This window comes from Eucalyptus grandis, chromosome 11 (genome assembly GCF_016545825.1).
Source record: "Eucalyptus grandis isolate ANBG69807.140 chromosome 11, ASM1654582v1, whole genome shotgun sequence".
NCBI classification, from domain to species: domain Eukaryota; kingdom Viridiplantae; phylum Streptophyta; class Magnoliopsida; order Myrtales; family Myrtaceae; genus Eucalyptus; species Eucalyptus grandis.
The window spans coordinates 29341399-29359513 of record NC_052622.1 but is presented as its reverse complement, the minus strand read 5'-3'; the positions used below and the strand labels follow the sequence as shown (position 1 = coordinate 29359513).

The 18115-nt window shown below is 41.3% G+C and overlaps 1 protein-coding gene and 1 pseudogene across 1 annotated transcript; both read right to left on the bottom strand.

Annotated features, from left to right (window-relative positions):
• Positions 1-851: 851 nt before the first annotated feature.
• Positions 852-2538, bottom strand: LOC120286211 (annotated as a pseudogene).
• Positions 2539-10224: 7686 nt separating this feature from the next.
• LOC104427618 (homeotic protein female sterile-like) lies at positions 10225-17736 on the bottom strand. Its single transcript, XM_039305246.1, has 3 exons — positions 17712-17736; positions 15019-15747; positions 10225-10370 (listed from the first exon to the last, which is right to left on the bottom strand). The coding sequence occupies exons 1-3, from the start codon at positions 17734-17736 to the stop codon at positions 10225-10227; spliced, it is 900 nt and encodes a 299-aa protein (XP_039161180.1).
• Between the last annotated feature and the right edge of the window lie 379 nt (positions 17737-18115).

The following is an 18115-nucleotide window of genomic DNA, read 5'->3' as shown; positions in this document are numbered from 1 at the left end:
AATAATGGAAAAAAAAATGAAAAAAATGACATCTTTCTAAAAAAATAAGAGCTCATTTTTTTTTTCTTATTTTTGTTCCAAATTTATTCCATGACCGTCTTTTTATAAAAGGAGAATAAAAAATAAAAAGATTAGAAAAATTAAATTGTTGCTACGTAGACTCTAAGTTTTTCTTTTGTCTGTCATAAGAGGGAGAATTTAATTGCGATATCGCTTAAGGACATAGCCGCTCCTAATAATGCCATGTCCTAAGCAAAAACCAGAGGAAGAAGAACAGAGAACGGCTCCGAAGTGGACCCTTCCATCAACCAACATCATCGTAGCAAAAGAAAGAGATAAAGCTCCCTAAGTCCTCTCCGATGGCGTCGCACGCGGATTTGACAGCAAAAGTCTACGACCAAAGATGCTTCCCTTGCAAGCGAGGTGGCAGCGTCTTCTTCCTCGGCTGATCCACATCAATCACCATTATCGTCGTCATTATGGTGGAACGTCCCAATCGGCAGTTTGCCACGGTAGGTACGAATTCCCTGATTAGGAGCTGCCCCCTGACTATTTACAGAGATAACATTATTTATTTCCCCCCTTCTCATCAGTGACGAGAAGTTCCCATCCACGTTTCTTCCTACGTTGTCATTTTCTTCCATCTTCTTATTTATTTCGTTTCTGTCTTTTAGGTCAATTATTTAATTCGATGGACCAATCTCGGGTCAAAGCCACTGACATGTTCGTACCGACCGATGCAATTGTTGTCCGGTTCGAGCGCATTAACACTAAAACAGTTCCCACCAGTTCTTCCTAGCTTCGCTCGCACGAAAGGAAATTTCTACATTGCACTTTGTAAGAAGAGCATGACATGGATAACAACATCAAGATCCTGGAAGACACGATGGATAAAGATGCGAAAGGGGGAAAAGAAGAAAGCAAAGAAAGTAAAGAGATGCCCAAATGGCTTTGGAAGAGGATTCGGTACCCACCAAGCCCTTTTATTTTCCTCTTTGGGTAAAAGCAAAGAAGAAGATGGACTAAAGTGGGAGAATCGTGATACTGCAACAAAGCCTCCATCTTCGTCGTCTTCAGAGAGCGACACTGGGAAACTTGCATGATCCATGACCTGCAATCAAGAACATAACATCCAAAATCTGTTATTTTCCTTTCGACAAGTGCTTCTCGTTTGGGAGATTAAATGATATGTATGTGCGAAGATTTCTTGCGAATTGAGTCATATGATAAAGCAAGACTTGCTTGGATCTTTGATGGTTTGAGTGGCGAGCCCATTGAGGAAACAGCTCGCGCCGGAGTTCCGGAACTCGGCCCAATACGAACTGAACGCATAATTGGCATGGAATAGCGACAAATCCGGATTATGACACGCCTTACCTGGTCGGATTGCCTCGCAAGTATTGTTCCCCTACGATCTTGGACGATTGAACATCGGTAAATTTGAATGTGACATGAACAAGAAAGGAATTGTAAGTAGTGCTTCCCCCAGAAGTCATGATGTTCACACGAGCTTTTACCTGCGAGCAACTGTACGATAAGGCTGCCTCGAGCGCTGTCCTGTTGTTGGATCCTGGCGCCACCACACACTACATAGGCCCCTTGTACTGCTTATTGTTCGTCGGTTCCGGCAACGGCTCGTAACCCGAAGATGTCGTCTTCCCCCGCAGGTCGATCTGGTAGACTTTGGACCCATTCGGGTACAGCAACCCAAAATGCCTCTCCGTGGTAGGGCCTGGTTTTTGGTTCTCGTTGAAAAGAGCAAAGATAAATCCTTGCATGGCCCGCCTTGGTCGGGCTGGAGTCCCCACGGGCGGTCTGGCTGTGAGCTTCTTGACTAAGTTGCGATTGTATTGTAAGTGGCGGCGTTGTAGATATTCGCCGCGATCTGGTCGTAATCTCCGGCACTGGGCCAGCCCGTCTCGGCCATCAGGATCTGAACGTTGGGGGTACCCGAGTTTTTTCATAGCGAACACCATTGAATCTACCATTTGGTCAAAAAGATTCGTGTAAACCAAACCCGTACCCGGATCTTTATACCTGATGCTCTTGGATTCAAACAATGCGTAATCAAGATTGATCTTTTCTGGGACCTTGGCCCAATGGAAGTATGGATAGGCATCGAAATAGAGATACGATTCCCGACCAAAAAAAAAGAAAAAGAAATGGAGATCCGATTTGGTCTCGCTCAAGAACTGCAACATGGGCTTCATGACCGAACCCGAGATGTCGGACCTAAATGACCCGTTGGAAGGCGGGTACACTGAGGAACCCTCGAGTGTCTCCATGGCCATCGAGATACCAACTTTCACGTTCCGAATCCGATGCCTTTTGAGCGCCTTCTCATGGCGGGGACGAGCTTGAGCCAGAATCACCTATTGCCGGGGTCACTGAGGATCTCGTTGCCGACGAGGAGGTGTCGGATCTTGGTATCTGGGTAAAAGGGTATGATGTTGGACCCGACCCAATGGTCCGAGAGGGCTTGGTCGGCGGAGATGTTGGCAATGAGTTCGTTGGGGACCATGGCGCAGACCTCAAGGCCCGTGTTCCTGAGGGCTAGGAGGATTTGGGGGTTGGCATCGTACAGCTTGACGCTCTTGGAACTGAGTCGCTTCTTGATGAGTCGGACCGCGTCGGGCGACGATGGGAGGTTGTTGCATAGTTGACCGTAGTTCACCCTCAGTGCACTTGTCGCCTCAGCCCCTACAAGTCACACCCAAAACCATTATGGCCCTGTTTGGTTTAGCTTACGCAAGGGACTTTGGTGGAAAAATAACAAAGCCTTTGACAAGTGTTTTTTAAACTCCCTTGACCAAATGTTAGTATTCCGAATGTTGAAAGCTCAATATAGATAGGAACTTACTTTAGTCTTTCAACAATTTTGGAAACGCAAGTCTGCTATATATCTTCTTCCCTGCTCATCCACAGCCATTCGTCTTCCCCAATTTGCCAGCCAAGAGTCAAGCTTTGTCGGCAACCATCATCATCGCCTAGGGGTCGCGCATCCCTGGCGACTACCACCTAGGGTGGCACGACCCGCAACTCAAGCGGCATCATTGGGTTGTGTGAACCTAGGCGACGTCGCCTAGGCAAGGCCATTTGGCGACTAGATATGGCCATCGGTGGTTGGTTAACGGCCGACCTCCAACGGATTTAATTTTCAGACTTAGAAAAAAAAATTAACAAAAGCCTTTTATAAATGTGGATTTTACGAAATGGTATTTATGCCAAGGTTATATTCCAATGCTATTTAAAGTTACAAATGTTATGGTATTTTGGAAAGTCTCTTTTTACCCAAAGATATTTATATTTTCTTAAAATCATTTCCACAAGGCCGAATCAAATGGGCCGTATCTCGCTTCATGGAGAAAAAAGTGCTTCCCTGTTGAAAGATTGCGACCACGCATGTTTAAGCAACTCTATGACAACCAAGTATCACACCTGCTACAGTCTAGACTAGCCTTGAGGCTCTACTTCAGAGCTTTCTCAAGAGAGGAGGAGGAACTTACGCGAAATGTAGAGTAGAAATGAGAGAACGAGCAAGTGAAGTAGACCACACAATTGACGCTCGAAACCATTTAGAAGCTGGGAAAGTAGAAGGCGCAAAGAAGAGCCGAGACCGCTGAGCATTCACTTCACATATGGAGAGATCATAAGTGTGGGGCATGAAGTGGGAAGTTGTGCTACATATAGAGCTCAGAATCCGTCTCCTTTCAATTGATTTGACTTAGCCCTAGAACGATCCAAGTATAAATCCTAAATTATATTCGATGGTTGCGGATTAAATTAGCTTCAAGGACCAAAATTTGCATTTCTCCATGAATTTGTTAATGACACTTGAGAGAGGGGTTTAGAAAAGGACGATAATAGTTGTCGTTAGTGCTCAACTTGGTCAGTTAGCACAGAAAAAGCGTTCAACTTGAGCAGATATATTAGTTTTATCTGTCATCCAACTATGCAACGTTAGAATTTAAAGAGAGTTGACAGCTTACTTTAAGTCTCGATGAGGGGTTAAGGTTCATTTCAACGCGCGAATGCTTAAAGAAAGCCCATACTTCGCTTAGGAACCTCGGGACGGGAGATTTCAACGAGGAAAATTACTCATCATGAGATTGTATAATAATTGCTAATGCTTCACGTGTCAACAGTCAGTTTTCCCAGTGGAAACTTTGTGACATCCTAAAATTTTATGACAACCCCTAAATATACCATGAATCTTATAAGTTGAGTTTTATTGATTATTGTTGCAATTTTATGGCCATGTGAGTATTTGAGATTATGAAATTAAGTGGGGATTTAAAGTAAATTGTTAAGAGCAATTATGGGCTTATTTAGTATTATTTTTGGGCCATTTAAAAGTTGGACTTTAGACCCAAAAGTGTTGGACCCAAAGTGGGCCAAGAATCCTAGCCCACAAAGCCCAAAGGAGCTGCCGTCGATCGAAGGAGGAGAGGGAGAGACCCGGCCCATTTGGCCTATCAACCTGCATGGGAAAAATGCCAAGTGGCGAGAGGGACTTACCAAGTGGCGCCGGCATACAATAATACATTGCTAATCATGAGTGGAAGGAAGAAAAGGGGGGAGAGAGGGGCGGATTGCTTGAGGATTTGAGCCGAGAGAGAGAAGAGGTGTCACGCGCGAGGAAGAGAGGAAGAGAGAAAGAGAGAAAGCGGGCGTGTGAGAGAGAAAGAGAAGGAGAAGACCGGCCGTCATGCACCCGCCTAGTCCCGCCGTCGAGCCCGCCTTGCTCCGCCGTTGTGCTTGCTGTGATTTTGCTTGGATTAGAGGCAAGTAGAGTCCTTTGATCTACACTTTGCTTGCTGTGATTGTGTGTATTGTATGGTGAATTTCGGAGGTGGCGGAGGTGAGAATTTTCGAAGTTATGGGAGTAGTGCCTTAGCCTAGTAATCTGTTTTCTGGAAAAAAAAAAAAGAAAACAGTCCGACTTTTGGTGATTTTGTGAGTTGCATGCAATTTTCTAGTTGGAATCTCACTTCGACTTCTTGATGAAAGTTGTAGAGGACTTATTTAATATTAACATATCAAAATTTGAGTGAAAACAGACAAGTATTTGTTGGTGAAACCATTTTTCTTCAAAGATACTAGATTTGGAAACTGTAATGTTGATCCCTGGCGATTCTATGAATTTTTTGAAATTATCCAGTCCGAATTTGATCTCATGTCCTTGATAAGAGTTGTAGAAAACATCTTGAGGAGAAACATACTGAAATTTGAGAATAAACGGACCAGTATTGGTTGGGGAAATTATTTTTCTTTAAAATGGTTAAATCTGGAGATTGAGCCGAGGGTTAGGGTGAGTTGTAATAATCATATCTTTTAATACAGAATGAATTAGACTTCGATTTCTTCTCAGGAATTATTCCTATAAGTCTTGGCTATAACATATTGAAATTTTAGAATTTATTAAAATTGCTTGCTAATTTTTCCAGAATTTTAACTAAAGGAGTGCATTCTATATTATCCGAAATTTGCTGTATTTTCAAGAATAAATGGATTGCTCTATGAAATATGATGTCTTGGGTAGTTAATTATGCTGCATATGTGGTGACATTTAGCATGTCATATAGCATCAAAAAGACTGGTTTAGACCTCGGACATTATTGCATCAAATGTTGATTTGAAAATGAGATATATATGTGAATATACATTGTGATGATAATGATACCATCGGAGGTATGAGCCGACAATGCCTCGAGAGTATCGGGATGCTCGGAGTGTGTGTGCCAGAGGGTCCTCGGGAGTTTCAGGATGCCCGGTGATATATCGGTACGTAATTCCAGGAGATGCTTAGTGGTATGTCGGTACATAATTCCAGAAAGCAAGGGTAACCATTTTCATAGTGAGCCCCGGCGATTCCTCGTGATGTCAGGTGGGATGCGAGATGCCCGGAATGTGTGTGCCGGAGGTTCCTTGCGACACCAGGTTGGGTGCAAGCAATATCACTGGTCCCTGGGAGAATGATGAGATCTTTTTTAATATCAAAATGTGTGTGTGTGCATATGGCATGTGGTATAATTGCCTGTGAAATTGAGTTGATACTATTTGGCATTGAGAATGTGATCATGATGGCATTGAATAGATCTCATGAGGATATATACATGATTGTGTGGATGACATGAATCATGCGTATGGGTATGTGCATATGGCATAAGATATAATTGTCCATGAACTTGAATTGGTATTGCTTGGCATGGGAAATATGATTAGTAAGGCCGTGAATGAATCTCATGGACATATATGTATGATGGCATGGATGATATGTGCATTTCGCATGAAATTGTGGTTGTCTTGCTTGTTGCATTGTGTAGTTTGATGGATCTTTATTGCTGAGTGGTTGTACTCACCCCTTTGGGAACCAACATTTCAGATTGAGCGATGCCTCTAGCACCTGTCACACATGGTACAATCTATGACTTACCATCTGATGTTGAGGTCGAGTGCACGAAGCACCCCTATGTCGGTGTTTGTGGTCTAGTGTTTATCCGAGTCCGTGTTTTGGTCATGTATGATGTGGGCCTACCTGATGCCCTGTAGTTCAAAAGTTCCTTTCTGTACACGTTCGACGCGACGGACTGATGATGGGGATGCTGTCGCTGCCACCGGCCGATGCACCAAGTTGGGTGTGATTGGAGCGTGTGACTAGTGGAAGACAACACTTTTTGAGATGGCTGACACTAGCTGATGGATTGATATACATGTCTGATGTATAGTTGGGTACTTTTGAGTATAGCCGAGCTTAGTTAAAGTCTTGGCCTTTTGTTGTATCGACTCGTGAAATCCATCTTAGTTATGTAAATAAAAGTGATTCGGCCCTAAAGTATATATATATATATATATATATATATATATATATATATGTTGGTGTGTATTGCATTGTATTATTTGGTCTGAGTACATGTTAGGGAGATGATGAGTATGCTTCCATTATATGAACTGCGCTGGGACCGGTTAAGGTAATACCCCCAGGTTATATGGACCCGCTACAATTCAATGGTATCAGAGTGACTTGTCAATAGGGCAAGTGAAAGGTAAGCGAACTGTGGCGACCTTAACGGAACGGGGGCTGTTCGAGGGGTGCCACAAACTTTTAGAAATTACTAATTCCTAATTACTAAAAAAATACACACCACTAGTTAGTTTTCTCGAAAGCAATAACATAATGTTTTTTTTTTTATGACTCGGGAACCGCCGTACAGCCGAACAATAACATAATGTTTGCACATAAAAATAACTAAGTCCTAGACGTGAGTAAACACAGGACTTAAAATTACTCATCACGTGAGCTATTATCAATTGCCATAAGAACAGTTGTCGTTATTGATATAAATCGATGGCTATTGATGACCATGGACCAACTATCGATATATGATAGCGTCTGGTTGTCCGTTATCATGTCAGAGATGTTCGACAAGAGAAACCAAACAAAGATTGAATACTGAAGGTTGCTGAACTCAATTCTCATATTCAAATTCGAAGTCACTGGCGAATAGGACAATGAAGTTCAGCGAATCGTGGAGAAAGAATGGAAGAATAAAGTCAATTCAAATAAATTCAAAGTGGCAGCAAATAGGCACTATCGAGTCGTGGTTACAAGGAAACAGCCACTTGGAGATAAGACCATGGCAACGTAACAACATGGAACCAAGATTTTTGGAGATGCGGAAGCATGGCTAAAACTACGGAAGAACCTACTCATAGGTAGTGATGCTGTGAACACTATAAAAACTTGTGTTCGTTTACTAAAGAGCCTCCTAGTGCACAACACACAAAACTTGTTATTTTTCAGTTGTCTTTTAAATTCTTTACTATAGTTATGGCTATAGTTCATCAAAATTCCATTGTTGATTAAATTTGCTATAGTTTTTTAGTGCTTCATCATCATTTAATTTTTGATAAATTCTATATACTTTTAATTCAGTTTGAGGTTTCCTATCCGAAATCTCTACAGAACTTGTGTCTTTTAGGGTGCACATGACAACTCTTTTCCAGAAATAATTTATGGAACATAAATAGAATTTTCTAATTCTATTTCTAGAAGAGTATCTCAGCAAAAATAACTGTTTGATAACGACACAAAATTTTTACTCTAAAAATAGAAATTTGTTTGATAACGATATAAAATTTATTCCTTTCGAACGGCAGGACCGGCGGATAGTGGTGATGGACGGCGGCGGTGACGGCCGGCGACCGGTGGTGGCGGGGCCGGCGATCGACGATCGACGGCAGCAGTGGTGGCAGCGCAACCGGCAGTGGCGGCGGCAGCCGGCAACCAACGGACGATGGTCGGCGGCAACGAATGAAGGACCGGTTGATGAATAATGAGAAAAAATTTTATTTCTCATTTCTGTTTCAGAAATAGAGAAGTAGAAAATTTCTATTTCTGATTTCTATTCTAAACCTATTTCTGGAATAGAAATCTATTCCAGAAATAGAAAAACGGAATAAGTTTATCAAATTGATTTCTATTCTAGAAACAGTGCGGAATAGAAAAATTATTTTTGGAACAGAAATAGGCAATTGTCATGCAACCCCTTAATAAAAACTGAAAAATGATTTTTGGTGAAAGGTATTTCGTTGCAGAGCAAATTTTAGCGAAACGTCTTTTTTCACATTCAATGGGATCAGTGTGGTTGATGTGAGGAAATGTTCATAATAAGGAATCAACTGGATCTTGACAATGCCATGGATAATAATCAGTCATCGTAACTCGGTAATGAAAGGACAGAATGTTTTGAGTCATCGATTGCTTAGTCGATGGCAGAACAAAGGTGGAGATGCCAATATCCCAAGATAACTCATCGATGAGCAGAGAATGTAGTAAAAGCCAAGCCCAATGTGTTGGCTACCATAAAGGGATGTTTGAGGACCAATGGAATGATCCATCTAATCATACGATAAAAAATTGTTGACATGGTCAAGCCAATGATTATCAACGCCCTTAATGATGTTATGTTAAAAGCCCAAATAATTAAGCCAATCGATTCATATGCAATGGGATCCTACACCTATTGGGTATATTCCTTCATCTGCTCAAGCTACTTTTGGTATGGTAGGTCAAGTAATTCCACCTCCACCTTAATTGATCCTGTCTAGACCAACTTAGGTGAAAATAATAATGGTAATTTGGTAAATCAGTTTGCTCAGCAAAAATAACATTGCCAAATGTGGAGAATATACAAACGGTTGGGCCAATACCTCATGTTGATAATGTAAGGCCTGCTAGGACGATACTTTAACCAAACATAGCACTTGCCCCTTATATACCTAAAGTTGTAATCAAGAATCAAGATAGATTGCCATCTCCATCTAGGAGGTAGGATGGTCAAAGACCCTCAGGAGAAGCGTTGGTTCAACCTAATCTTAGACACATTCCCCGAAGGCTTAATGTGGTAGTTGACAATACCTCAAAATGTCATGCACAACACGTGTATTTTTTTTTTTTTTTAAAGCAAGTGAAGAGCATAATGAAATATTCATATCATTCCACACTAGAAATCCAACAAGTTTAATTGATATACACATGCATCTTTCTATTAACATTAGTAACTATTATTTTCATAAGGTTGTCCAAACAAAACACAATACATTATATAAGTCTTGGGAAAAAGGTCGGGTCAACTAGCATTATTACATCCGCACTAATCCAAAAGAAAGCCTATACAATATTCAACCACCCTCCAACTCAAGGGTTGATGACCTCTGACATCATTGCATCTCTTCCATTGTCATGCCAAGGGGGACAATTGAACCCTCTCAAAAGTTCGACCGTCTCTCCATTTACATTAGTGTACTATACAATGAAACGGTGGAGATGGAGAAGAAGCTCAGATAAACCTACATCCACCCGAAAAGTGGAACTATACTTAACATACACTATCTTGGATCCGGATACAAGTATATCACGATACTCTCATTCTATGTATAGGAGGTATTGGGTTTGTCACGCCCCGATCCTTGAGCGCGTGCACATCTCTCGGTAGTCGATAAAATTTGTGACGTCCCAGGACACGTTGCCGACCCATTCATTTTATTATGCATTCGGAAGCAAAACAATTACCCTGACAATAACCAACACGAGATAGAAAAGTAGGAAACATATTCACAACCAAAACACTTTTATAAACACCACAGTTTATATACAACAACAGACTAAAGACCAGAGTTTACAAAAGACTGGTTCTCAAAATGAAGCTGTCTCATGACTAGCTAGCTGGATACATTTGCCAATCCTTTGGTCTCCACAGGCTCCGGGGGCACCGGGTCCTCCACAGCACCATCAGGAGGGTCGGTTGCACTCTCACCTAGAGTGGCATCAACTACCACAGCGGGAATTTCAAAACCCAGGAGGGGACCTACACGGAATCCATTGAAACTGTAGCGAAACCACGCTCTGAATCAATGAGGTACCCTCTGAGGTAGGCCTTCATCGACCCAGACGGTGGTCACCACAAGTTCATAGACCTATTGATCCCCTAGGGCATAGTATTCAAAACTCCACTCGGTAACCCTTATCGGCCGACCAAAACGTTCCGGAGAAACCGCCATATAAGGACCTGAAAAAGTTGAGCCCACGACGGGGTGAGACAATGTCTCAACAAGTTCACCTCCTAAACTCCGACTAGGAAGGAAATATGCCTAGAGGCAGTCTATACACATAAGACAGAGGACTTACCTTACCTTAGTTCCCTCCTGCACGTAAGTACAATTCATAATCTCAACCAATCAATTCAATCCATTCGATTTGATACAATCAGTACCATCTATCACTTAATCGATATGATTACTGTTCACACAAGCTGAAATAAAATATAACTCTCATAAGTTGATATAGATGGTTATTGCTCTCACAAGCTGATATATAGATGGTAGCTGGCACAAGCTAATATATACTATAGCTCACACAAGCCAATATTTCATTGCTCACACAAGCCGATGATTCATTAGTGCTCACATAAGCTAACGAGTCATTACTCACACAAGCTGATGATTCAATGCCCTCACAAGCTAACGTATAATATTGCCCACATAAGCTGACGATTCATTGCTCTTACAAGCTGACGTACAATATTGCTCACACAAGTTGACGATTCATTGCTCACACAAGCTGATATACGATCAATTTCGATGTCAAAACCCGACACTCGGGATTTTCTAATTAAATACCAAAACTACACAATTTTGGGATAAATACCCAAAATCGCAATTTCCACTTAATTTGCACAATTTAGCATTCAATTGCATACACTAAGCACACCATTGCAATCAGTATGAAATTCCGATCACCGGCTATTCCGGTATAATTTCCGGAAAATAATAAATAATTAAATAAATACAATCAATTATCAAAATACCAACTTAGGCCAAAAATGCTTAATTAACCGCTCGAATGAGTCAGGAAAATTTCCGAACCTATCTAGATAAATAGTACAACTTATCTAGTCTCTACTCTATCCATTCTAACCACTTAATATGCATAAACAAATAATTAAATCTCTAATTCATTATAACTAACCACCTAAACCATATTTAGCCTAAACTAAACACCCCTAAGCATCATTAATTCCCTAAGCAAAGTTTAGCGAGTAAACTCACCGGTTTAGCGTACCGGTGAGTCCACGACAACGGTGATGCGGAGACGGGTAACAAACAACCCTGCGCTGACACCAAGCGAAGACCGGACAAGCTTGAAAACGGGCCATGAAGCCTCAAAGCCCTTGTTGGCCTCGGCTTCTGCTCTTGGGCCGAAAGAGACAGAACCGGCGGTTGAAATGGTGAGGAAGGACTGGCAGAGGCTGGACGAGTGAGTAGGGGCGATGGCAGTGACAACGGACAGCTAAACGGCGACGTACAGCCTGGACGATGACGGCAATGGACAAGCTCAGGATGGCAGGGGATGACGACCTGAATGTGTGACGAGGCGCGGGCAAGTAGGACAACGCCCGCGGGGGACCGCAGCGATGTGGCAGATTTGAGTGGCTGTCGACGGCAAGGGGGAGAGGCTGGCCAGTTTCTTCTGGTTTTCTAAGTTTCCAAGCACACTCAACAATGGATAAAGCGGCCCCAATGAAGAAGAAGTTGTTGCTGAAGAGAGGGGGACCCCAAATGGCCTCCAAGGCTCCAACACCTCTCTATTTCACTCAAGTGGCTGCCCAACCTTTCTCACCCATCCACAGCAGTCATTATCCACTCACAAGCTTCCCTAACAAGCCATTAAAATGGTCCAAAATGTTGCTTCCCCCTTGGCTTACGAATTTTGGACATTTGTTCATCAATTTCATTCAATTTCTCTTCAATCAAGCCCAATTTAATGTCCATAAATCCAGCCAAGGTGTCCTCACTTGAATTCACATTTTCCTCACCTATTTGTCCAACTTGAATCCTAAATATACGACCAAAAACGGTTCTCTAATTTCCCAATAAAAAACGGCCATACTTTGAAATTTTGCCAAAATCTCGGTTTGCAGAAAAATCTTCAAAAGATGAGTCGACGGTCCTAAAATGAGTTGTGACATGATAGAACTTTCAATTTCTAAAATCAGGTTCAAATTTGTGATTAATTTCAATCTAGCGCGATTTAGTGTGACCTAACCTACTGAGTAGTTTTTAGGAATTTTTAATGCAATTGACCCGTGATCAATTATTTTCAAGCCACATTGTACATTTTCAACATATTGGCGACTCTCGGTTGTCGTTAAAATTTCGAGATTTCAAATGCAGACACAAGATACCAAAACGATAGAAAAATCGGTCTAGTGCCAATCGACGAGAATTTTGCAACTAGGTGGAATCACCCACACTTAATTACATGGCTCAGTTAAGTCGATCTATCTGTGGTCTCTAATCGATTTTTAACTATACTGTAATGACTATTGCAGACTAGCATGGTCGAGTAGTCGATTTATGGTCGAATTCTCAAATCTATTGCGTTAAAATCCCTTAACGGCTTCACCAGATAGACTAGTTATCTCGTGAGTGATTAGTTTAGAGAATAGAACTATAGGCACGTCAATAAAAAGCCCAATTCATTCAATTGAAAACAGAATTGGAAATTTAGAATGTCACAGGGTTGAATAGCCTAAAGGATCTATATCACCATCATGCTTGAACTACTTAGTGAGAAGCAATTGGAAATATTCAAGGAGCTTGATATAACCAAAGCATGATATAAGTAGAAGTGTGACATTAGAAGGAAAACTTGATATAATCAATGACCACTAATATCATTAGAAAGTTGGATATTAGCATAAGTCTGATATTAGTGGGAAACCTAATATAATCGCGGACTGCTGATATCACCAGAAGCTTGATATAAGTAGGAGTCTGATATCACGAGGAAGCTTGATATAATCAATTACTGCTGATATAAATGGAGCGATCACACTACTTGAGACAACAACCTTGACATGTGATCTTAAAGAGAGTTTTCCAGGATAAAATATGTTATCCTTTAATAGTTTGCGATTTGGTATAGATTCCTTCTTTAGAAGAATTCAATTTATTATTAATCCCGAATATTATCTATATGGAAAATATCATTCACATGCGATATCTTGGTTGATAGGAAATCTTCCAGAAGACAAAATACTTTCCATAGACAAGCTACTCTAATTCTAGAAGCCAATGATTTGTATGGGCAGCCAAATCTATGGGAACTCAGATTATTGACTTTAACGGCTAAATTGATCCTCTAAACAATTGTCTAATGGTTATCTTGGAGATTGATTCTCTTGAAAATTGTCCAATGGGTAGTTTGGGTGTTAAGGAGTATAAAAGAAGACCAATAAAATGCCAAGAAGAGTGCAAGAGATCTTGAGTGCAAAATCCAAATTTTAGAGAGATTTTATGTTCTTTTATGTCTTTTGAGAGAATACAATTTGTTATTGTAAAAGAAGTGTTGACAGTGTTATAGTTTATGGTTAGGCATGAGATAGTAAGATCCATCTATTTAGGTATACGTATTACCTATTCTGGGAAGAAGTGTTGGGTATAAGTAGTACATTCTACTGTAATTTCTTAAGGATTGCAAGTGGAATCCGGCTAGTAGGTTATCAATTTGAGAAAATAGACATGAACTTACACTAAGTTAAACCACTATAAAGCTTTGTGCACATCATTCTTTATCTTTTTACTCATATTCATTCTTGCCTAATAGAAGTGCACTACATTACATGATATAACCTAATCCTACTTATATCAACACTCCATTTTAAGTGTTTCCACTTTTATCAAACTTGACTATTATTATTTCAAAATTATTTTGTCAAATTTCTTGAAATCACTGATTCAGCCTCCTCTCTAAGTGATACTACTAGCTACATCAAAGATCCTTGACACCTATTTTTAGCAAATCTAGGAAAATAAGGAAAATAAAAATTGCATTTTGAAAAAATAAAAGGAAGAAAAAAATAAAAATGGGGAAGATTGATTTGATTGATTATGCATGGAAGTTTGAAATTCTGATGAATATTCAGATTTTGACAAATGTAGAAACAATTGAAAAATCTTGCGAACAAAGGGCAAGAATTTTGCAAAATGGAAGAAATCTGAACAGGATCGAGCTGATTGCGAAATCATGCTCTGATTTATAGCTTTGATTTAATACGACGGAAGATGGAAACTCGAAAAATGACATACAAAGCGGCCGTTCGGAATTAGTATAAAAGGGAGTTTCATTTTTCGTATGAAAGGGAGGCTTCTCTAAAAAAAATTGAGAAAAAAAGGGAGAAGGAGAAGAAAATTTCTTCTGCAGAAAGTGCAAAAAGGAAAAACTGCAAAAAAAGAAAAGAAAAAATCACAACGTGAGAGAAAGAGTAGGAGAGAAAAGAAAAAAGTAAAAACAGTAAAGGTTGATTTGACCTTTACTGTTCATCATCTTCCCCAAATCCACTCCTCACCCGCGCGCTGCAACTCGTGGAGATCCGACGCCGGAGCTCCGACGAAGCCCGCCGCTCCTGACGATCGTCAAGCGCCACCCACCACTGCACCACCGCCGCTCCTGACCTCGCACCGCGCCCGACGACCGCGCTCTCGCCCTCACCGACGCCGCGCCGCTGCAACACCCCTGCTCTGCCCGCGACGCCGCCCGTTGATCTCCAAAGCTCCGCCGCGCCTCCACACCGCCACTGGTTCGCTTGCCCCTGGCTTCACCCGACACCCGAAGCTCGCGCCGCCCGACGCCGCTTGGGGCTGAAGCCCACCGCGACCAATAGCCCAGCACTGTCACCGACGCCTTGCCACCGGTCTCGCCGCTCCCCCTGAGCATCGCCGCGCCTCCGCCAGACGCCGTCGCTGCCCCGCCTGACGCCAAGCGTCGCCCAGCCCGCGCATCTGCTTGGAGCCCGACGCTTCCGCGTCTCTGCAACCCGCGATCAGCGCTGAGCACGGCCCAGCCAACACCTGCAACTCCGGATCCGTTGCCCGACGTCGCCGGAGCCAGCACCGTCACTGCTCGCCTCAGCCCAACGCACCCCAGCCGGAGCCGCGCCACCGCGACACCAGGCACCTCCGCGACCCGAGCGCCCCAACTCCACCTCAGCCCGTGCCGATCCGCTCGACGCCGCTGGTTGCCGCGCCAAGCACCTGCAACGTCGGCACCATCCCTGCTGCTGCACCACCAGAGCCCGACGCCTCCGCCTTGCCTCGCGCGACCCGCAAGCCCCTCGCCGCCGACGTGTCGCTCCCGGTGCCTCGCCGGACCTCTGGTCAGCCATCCTTGGCTGGACCCCACGGCTGCCAAGCCCAATAAAAAAAAATACAAGAGAAAACACATTAGGTAGTTTTCTTTAGTTTATTTTATTTAATTTATTTTACTTTTATCTTGTTTTTTTAGTATAATTAGTCTTTAGTATATGATTGGAAATTCAACATATTACCGGATTCGCAACCGCGCCAGGATTTTTATTTCATCTATAAGGCCTTAGATGAAATAATTAATTAAGCGGGAATAAAATTGATATTTTGATCTTTAAGGCTTAAGATCAATTTATTGATTTTATTAGCGAAATATTGTCTCTTGATCTGAACGATGTGCGATATTTCTGATGATTTTGAATGAATTATCTCGTCTTAATTGCCTTGTTTATCTCGAGATATGTTTGAATTAGAATATTGCATGTCTTAGGGTTTACATGTTTAGAATAGGAATTTTATTTAAAAAATCAAAAAAATCAATTTAGGTTGCTAGATTTTAATTTAGGTTGCATGTTTAATTATTTGGCAATTATTAATTTCGAAAATTAATAAAAACAACAAAAAATCATCATGCATATATAATGTAGTGTTAAAGCATATTTTGCATGTCATTGCATATTAGGGTTAAATTGCACTTAGTTTAATTTAGATTTTTTTAATTTGTTATAAGTTTAGGCATTTTTTAGATATATTGCATTTTAGGATTATTTAGGTCAAGATAATATTTTAGTTCAAATTAGGATTTGGCTCAACCTAATTCCTAATATAAACTAATTAGGATCTTAATCTAATTAGGTAATCTTCACATTTCACCTAATTTCGAATTTCATGAAAAATACAAAAAAAGTCATATTATTTAGGATAAAATACATTCTTTTAGGAAAGAGAAAAATGCAATATGCATGTCATTAGGGTTAGCTTCATTTAGATGCATGTCATTTAGGGATCGTTATTAGATCCATTTAATTAGAAATTGCATGACATTAGAATTAGGTCATTTAGTTAATATTGCATTGCATATTGCATGATTCTCATTAATTAAGTGAAAAATAAAAAAAGGAAATTGCGTGTTAATTAGAAATCATATCTAGGGTTGATGATGTGAATTTTAATCTAACCACGCAGATGCTTTCGTTACTTTGAGGTAAATTTATTTTTTGCAATTTATTCATTGTTTATCTGGGTGTTAAATTGGTGAATTGTGCATCCGCATGATCACCTCACATGTTAGGAAAATAGATTTAAAATCAATTCGAATTGCTTGCAAAAACATTTTTAAAAATTAAAAGAAGTGGTACCGAAAGGACATTAGAGAAATCTAGTGTAACCAAGTCCCCGTATCCATAGTCTCTGGTTCGTAGGAGTAAAGTGAAACTCCCGTTACTTTACTTGGGTTTCTAATTGACCCACCAAAAATAGATTAGTGGCGACTTCTCTACGATAAAAAAATCAATTGCATGTTAAGAACTTGAACTTAAGTCGCGATTTGGTATGGGCTTGGGAGAGCCCGAGTTAAGTCTAGGCTTAATAATCCATTAGCCAAACCTTAGGTGGTTCACACCCAAAAAAATGGGTCGCGACAGCTTGGCGACTCCGCTGGGGACTTGTGTTAAAACACTTAGTGGACTTAGGCCAATTTTCTTCTTTTTGAAAAATGTTTTTGTTTAGCAGCGAGGATCCCAGGTACGTCCCTAACATTTAAGGTGTTAAACGTTTTTGCAGATTGGGAGGTATAAGGAGAAGTGTTTGTTAACCTCTGTTTTGTAGGGAGGTGAAGGAATGTATGGTTTATTTTCATGAACGAAGTGTTGTTTGATATAAACTGTCGTGCATGATTTGCATCTTGCACTACACTTTTGCACACACAACCCGCCGCCGGACTCCGGGCTGCACTAGGATACATAGGATGGTATTGAGTTGGATACGACTTCGACCGCGAGGCCGCGTAGTAGAGGTTGCCCAACTCAATCCCGAAAGTTTTTCTTGGTGTCAAGAATGTTTACCTCTACCCGCGAGGCTGCGTCGCATTGGGGTATCATTCTTGACTGAGCCGGAGTTAGGAGGACTTGACTTGGTATGCGAGGCTGCAACTAAGTCATCCCACCCTTTTAACTCCACTTTGCTAAGCTTGTCTAGATAGAAATCGAGCCCCACACTTCATGCGCTTGTCTATGTGGTTGCTTTAATCGTATGGTAAAGTAAGCTCACTATCCTTTACTCTTGCAATTTATTTATTTACGTATTTGGTTGGTCCATGACTTAGGTTGGTCGAGTCCTGATCTATAAACAAATGGGAAAATCCGACATTCGATTCGTGCCAGCACCAAAGGCTGAACTCAAATCATGGTGGGATCGTCTAGGCCACAAGGGCCAAAGCTATGTAGAGAGCAAACTCGGTCGCCTTGTT

Bases quoted from the DNA above. Each gene is read 5' to 3' on its own strand.
- LOC104427618 (XM_039305246.1), bottom strand. From the start codon at position 17,736: ATGCGACGCAGCCTCGCGGGTAGAG. The intron at 15,748-17,711 runs GTAAACATTCTT...TGGGCTTGGCAG, and splicing joins ACGCAGCCTCGCGGGTAGAG to CCGTGGGGTCCAGCCAAGGA. The intron at 10,371-15,018 runs GTCAGGAGCGGC...GATTCCGTGTAG, and splicing joins GTCGTCGGGCGCGGTGCGAG to GTCCCCTCCTGGGTTTTGAA.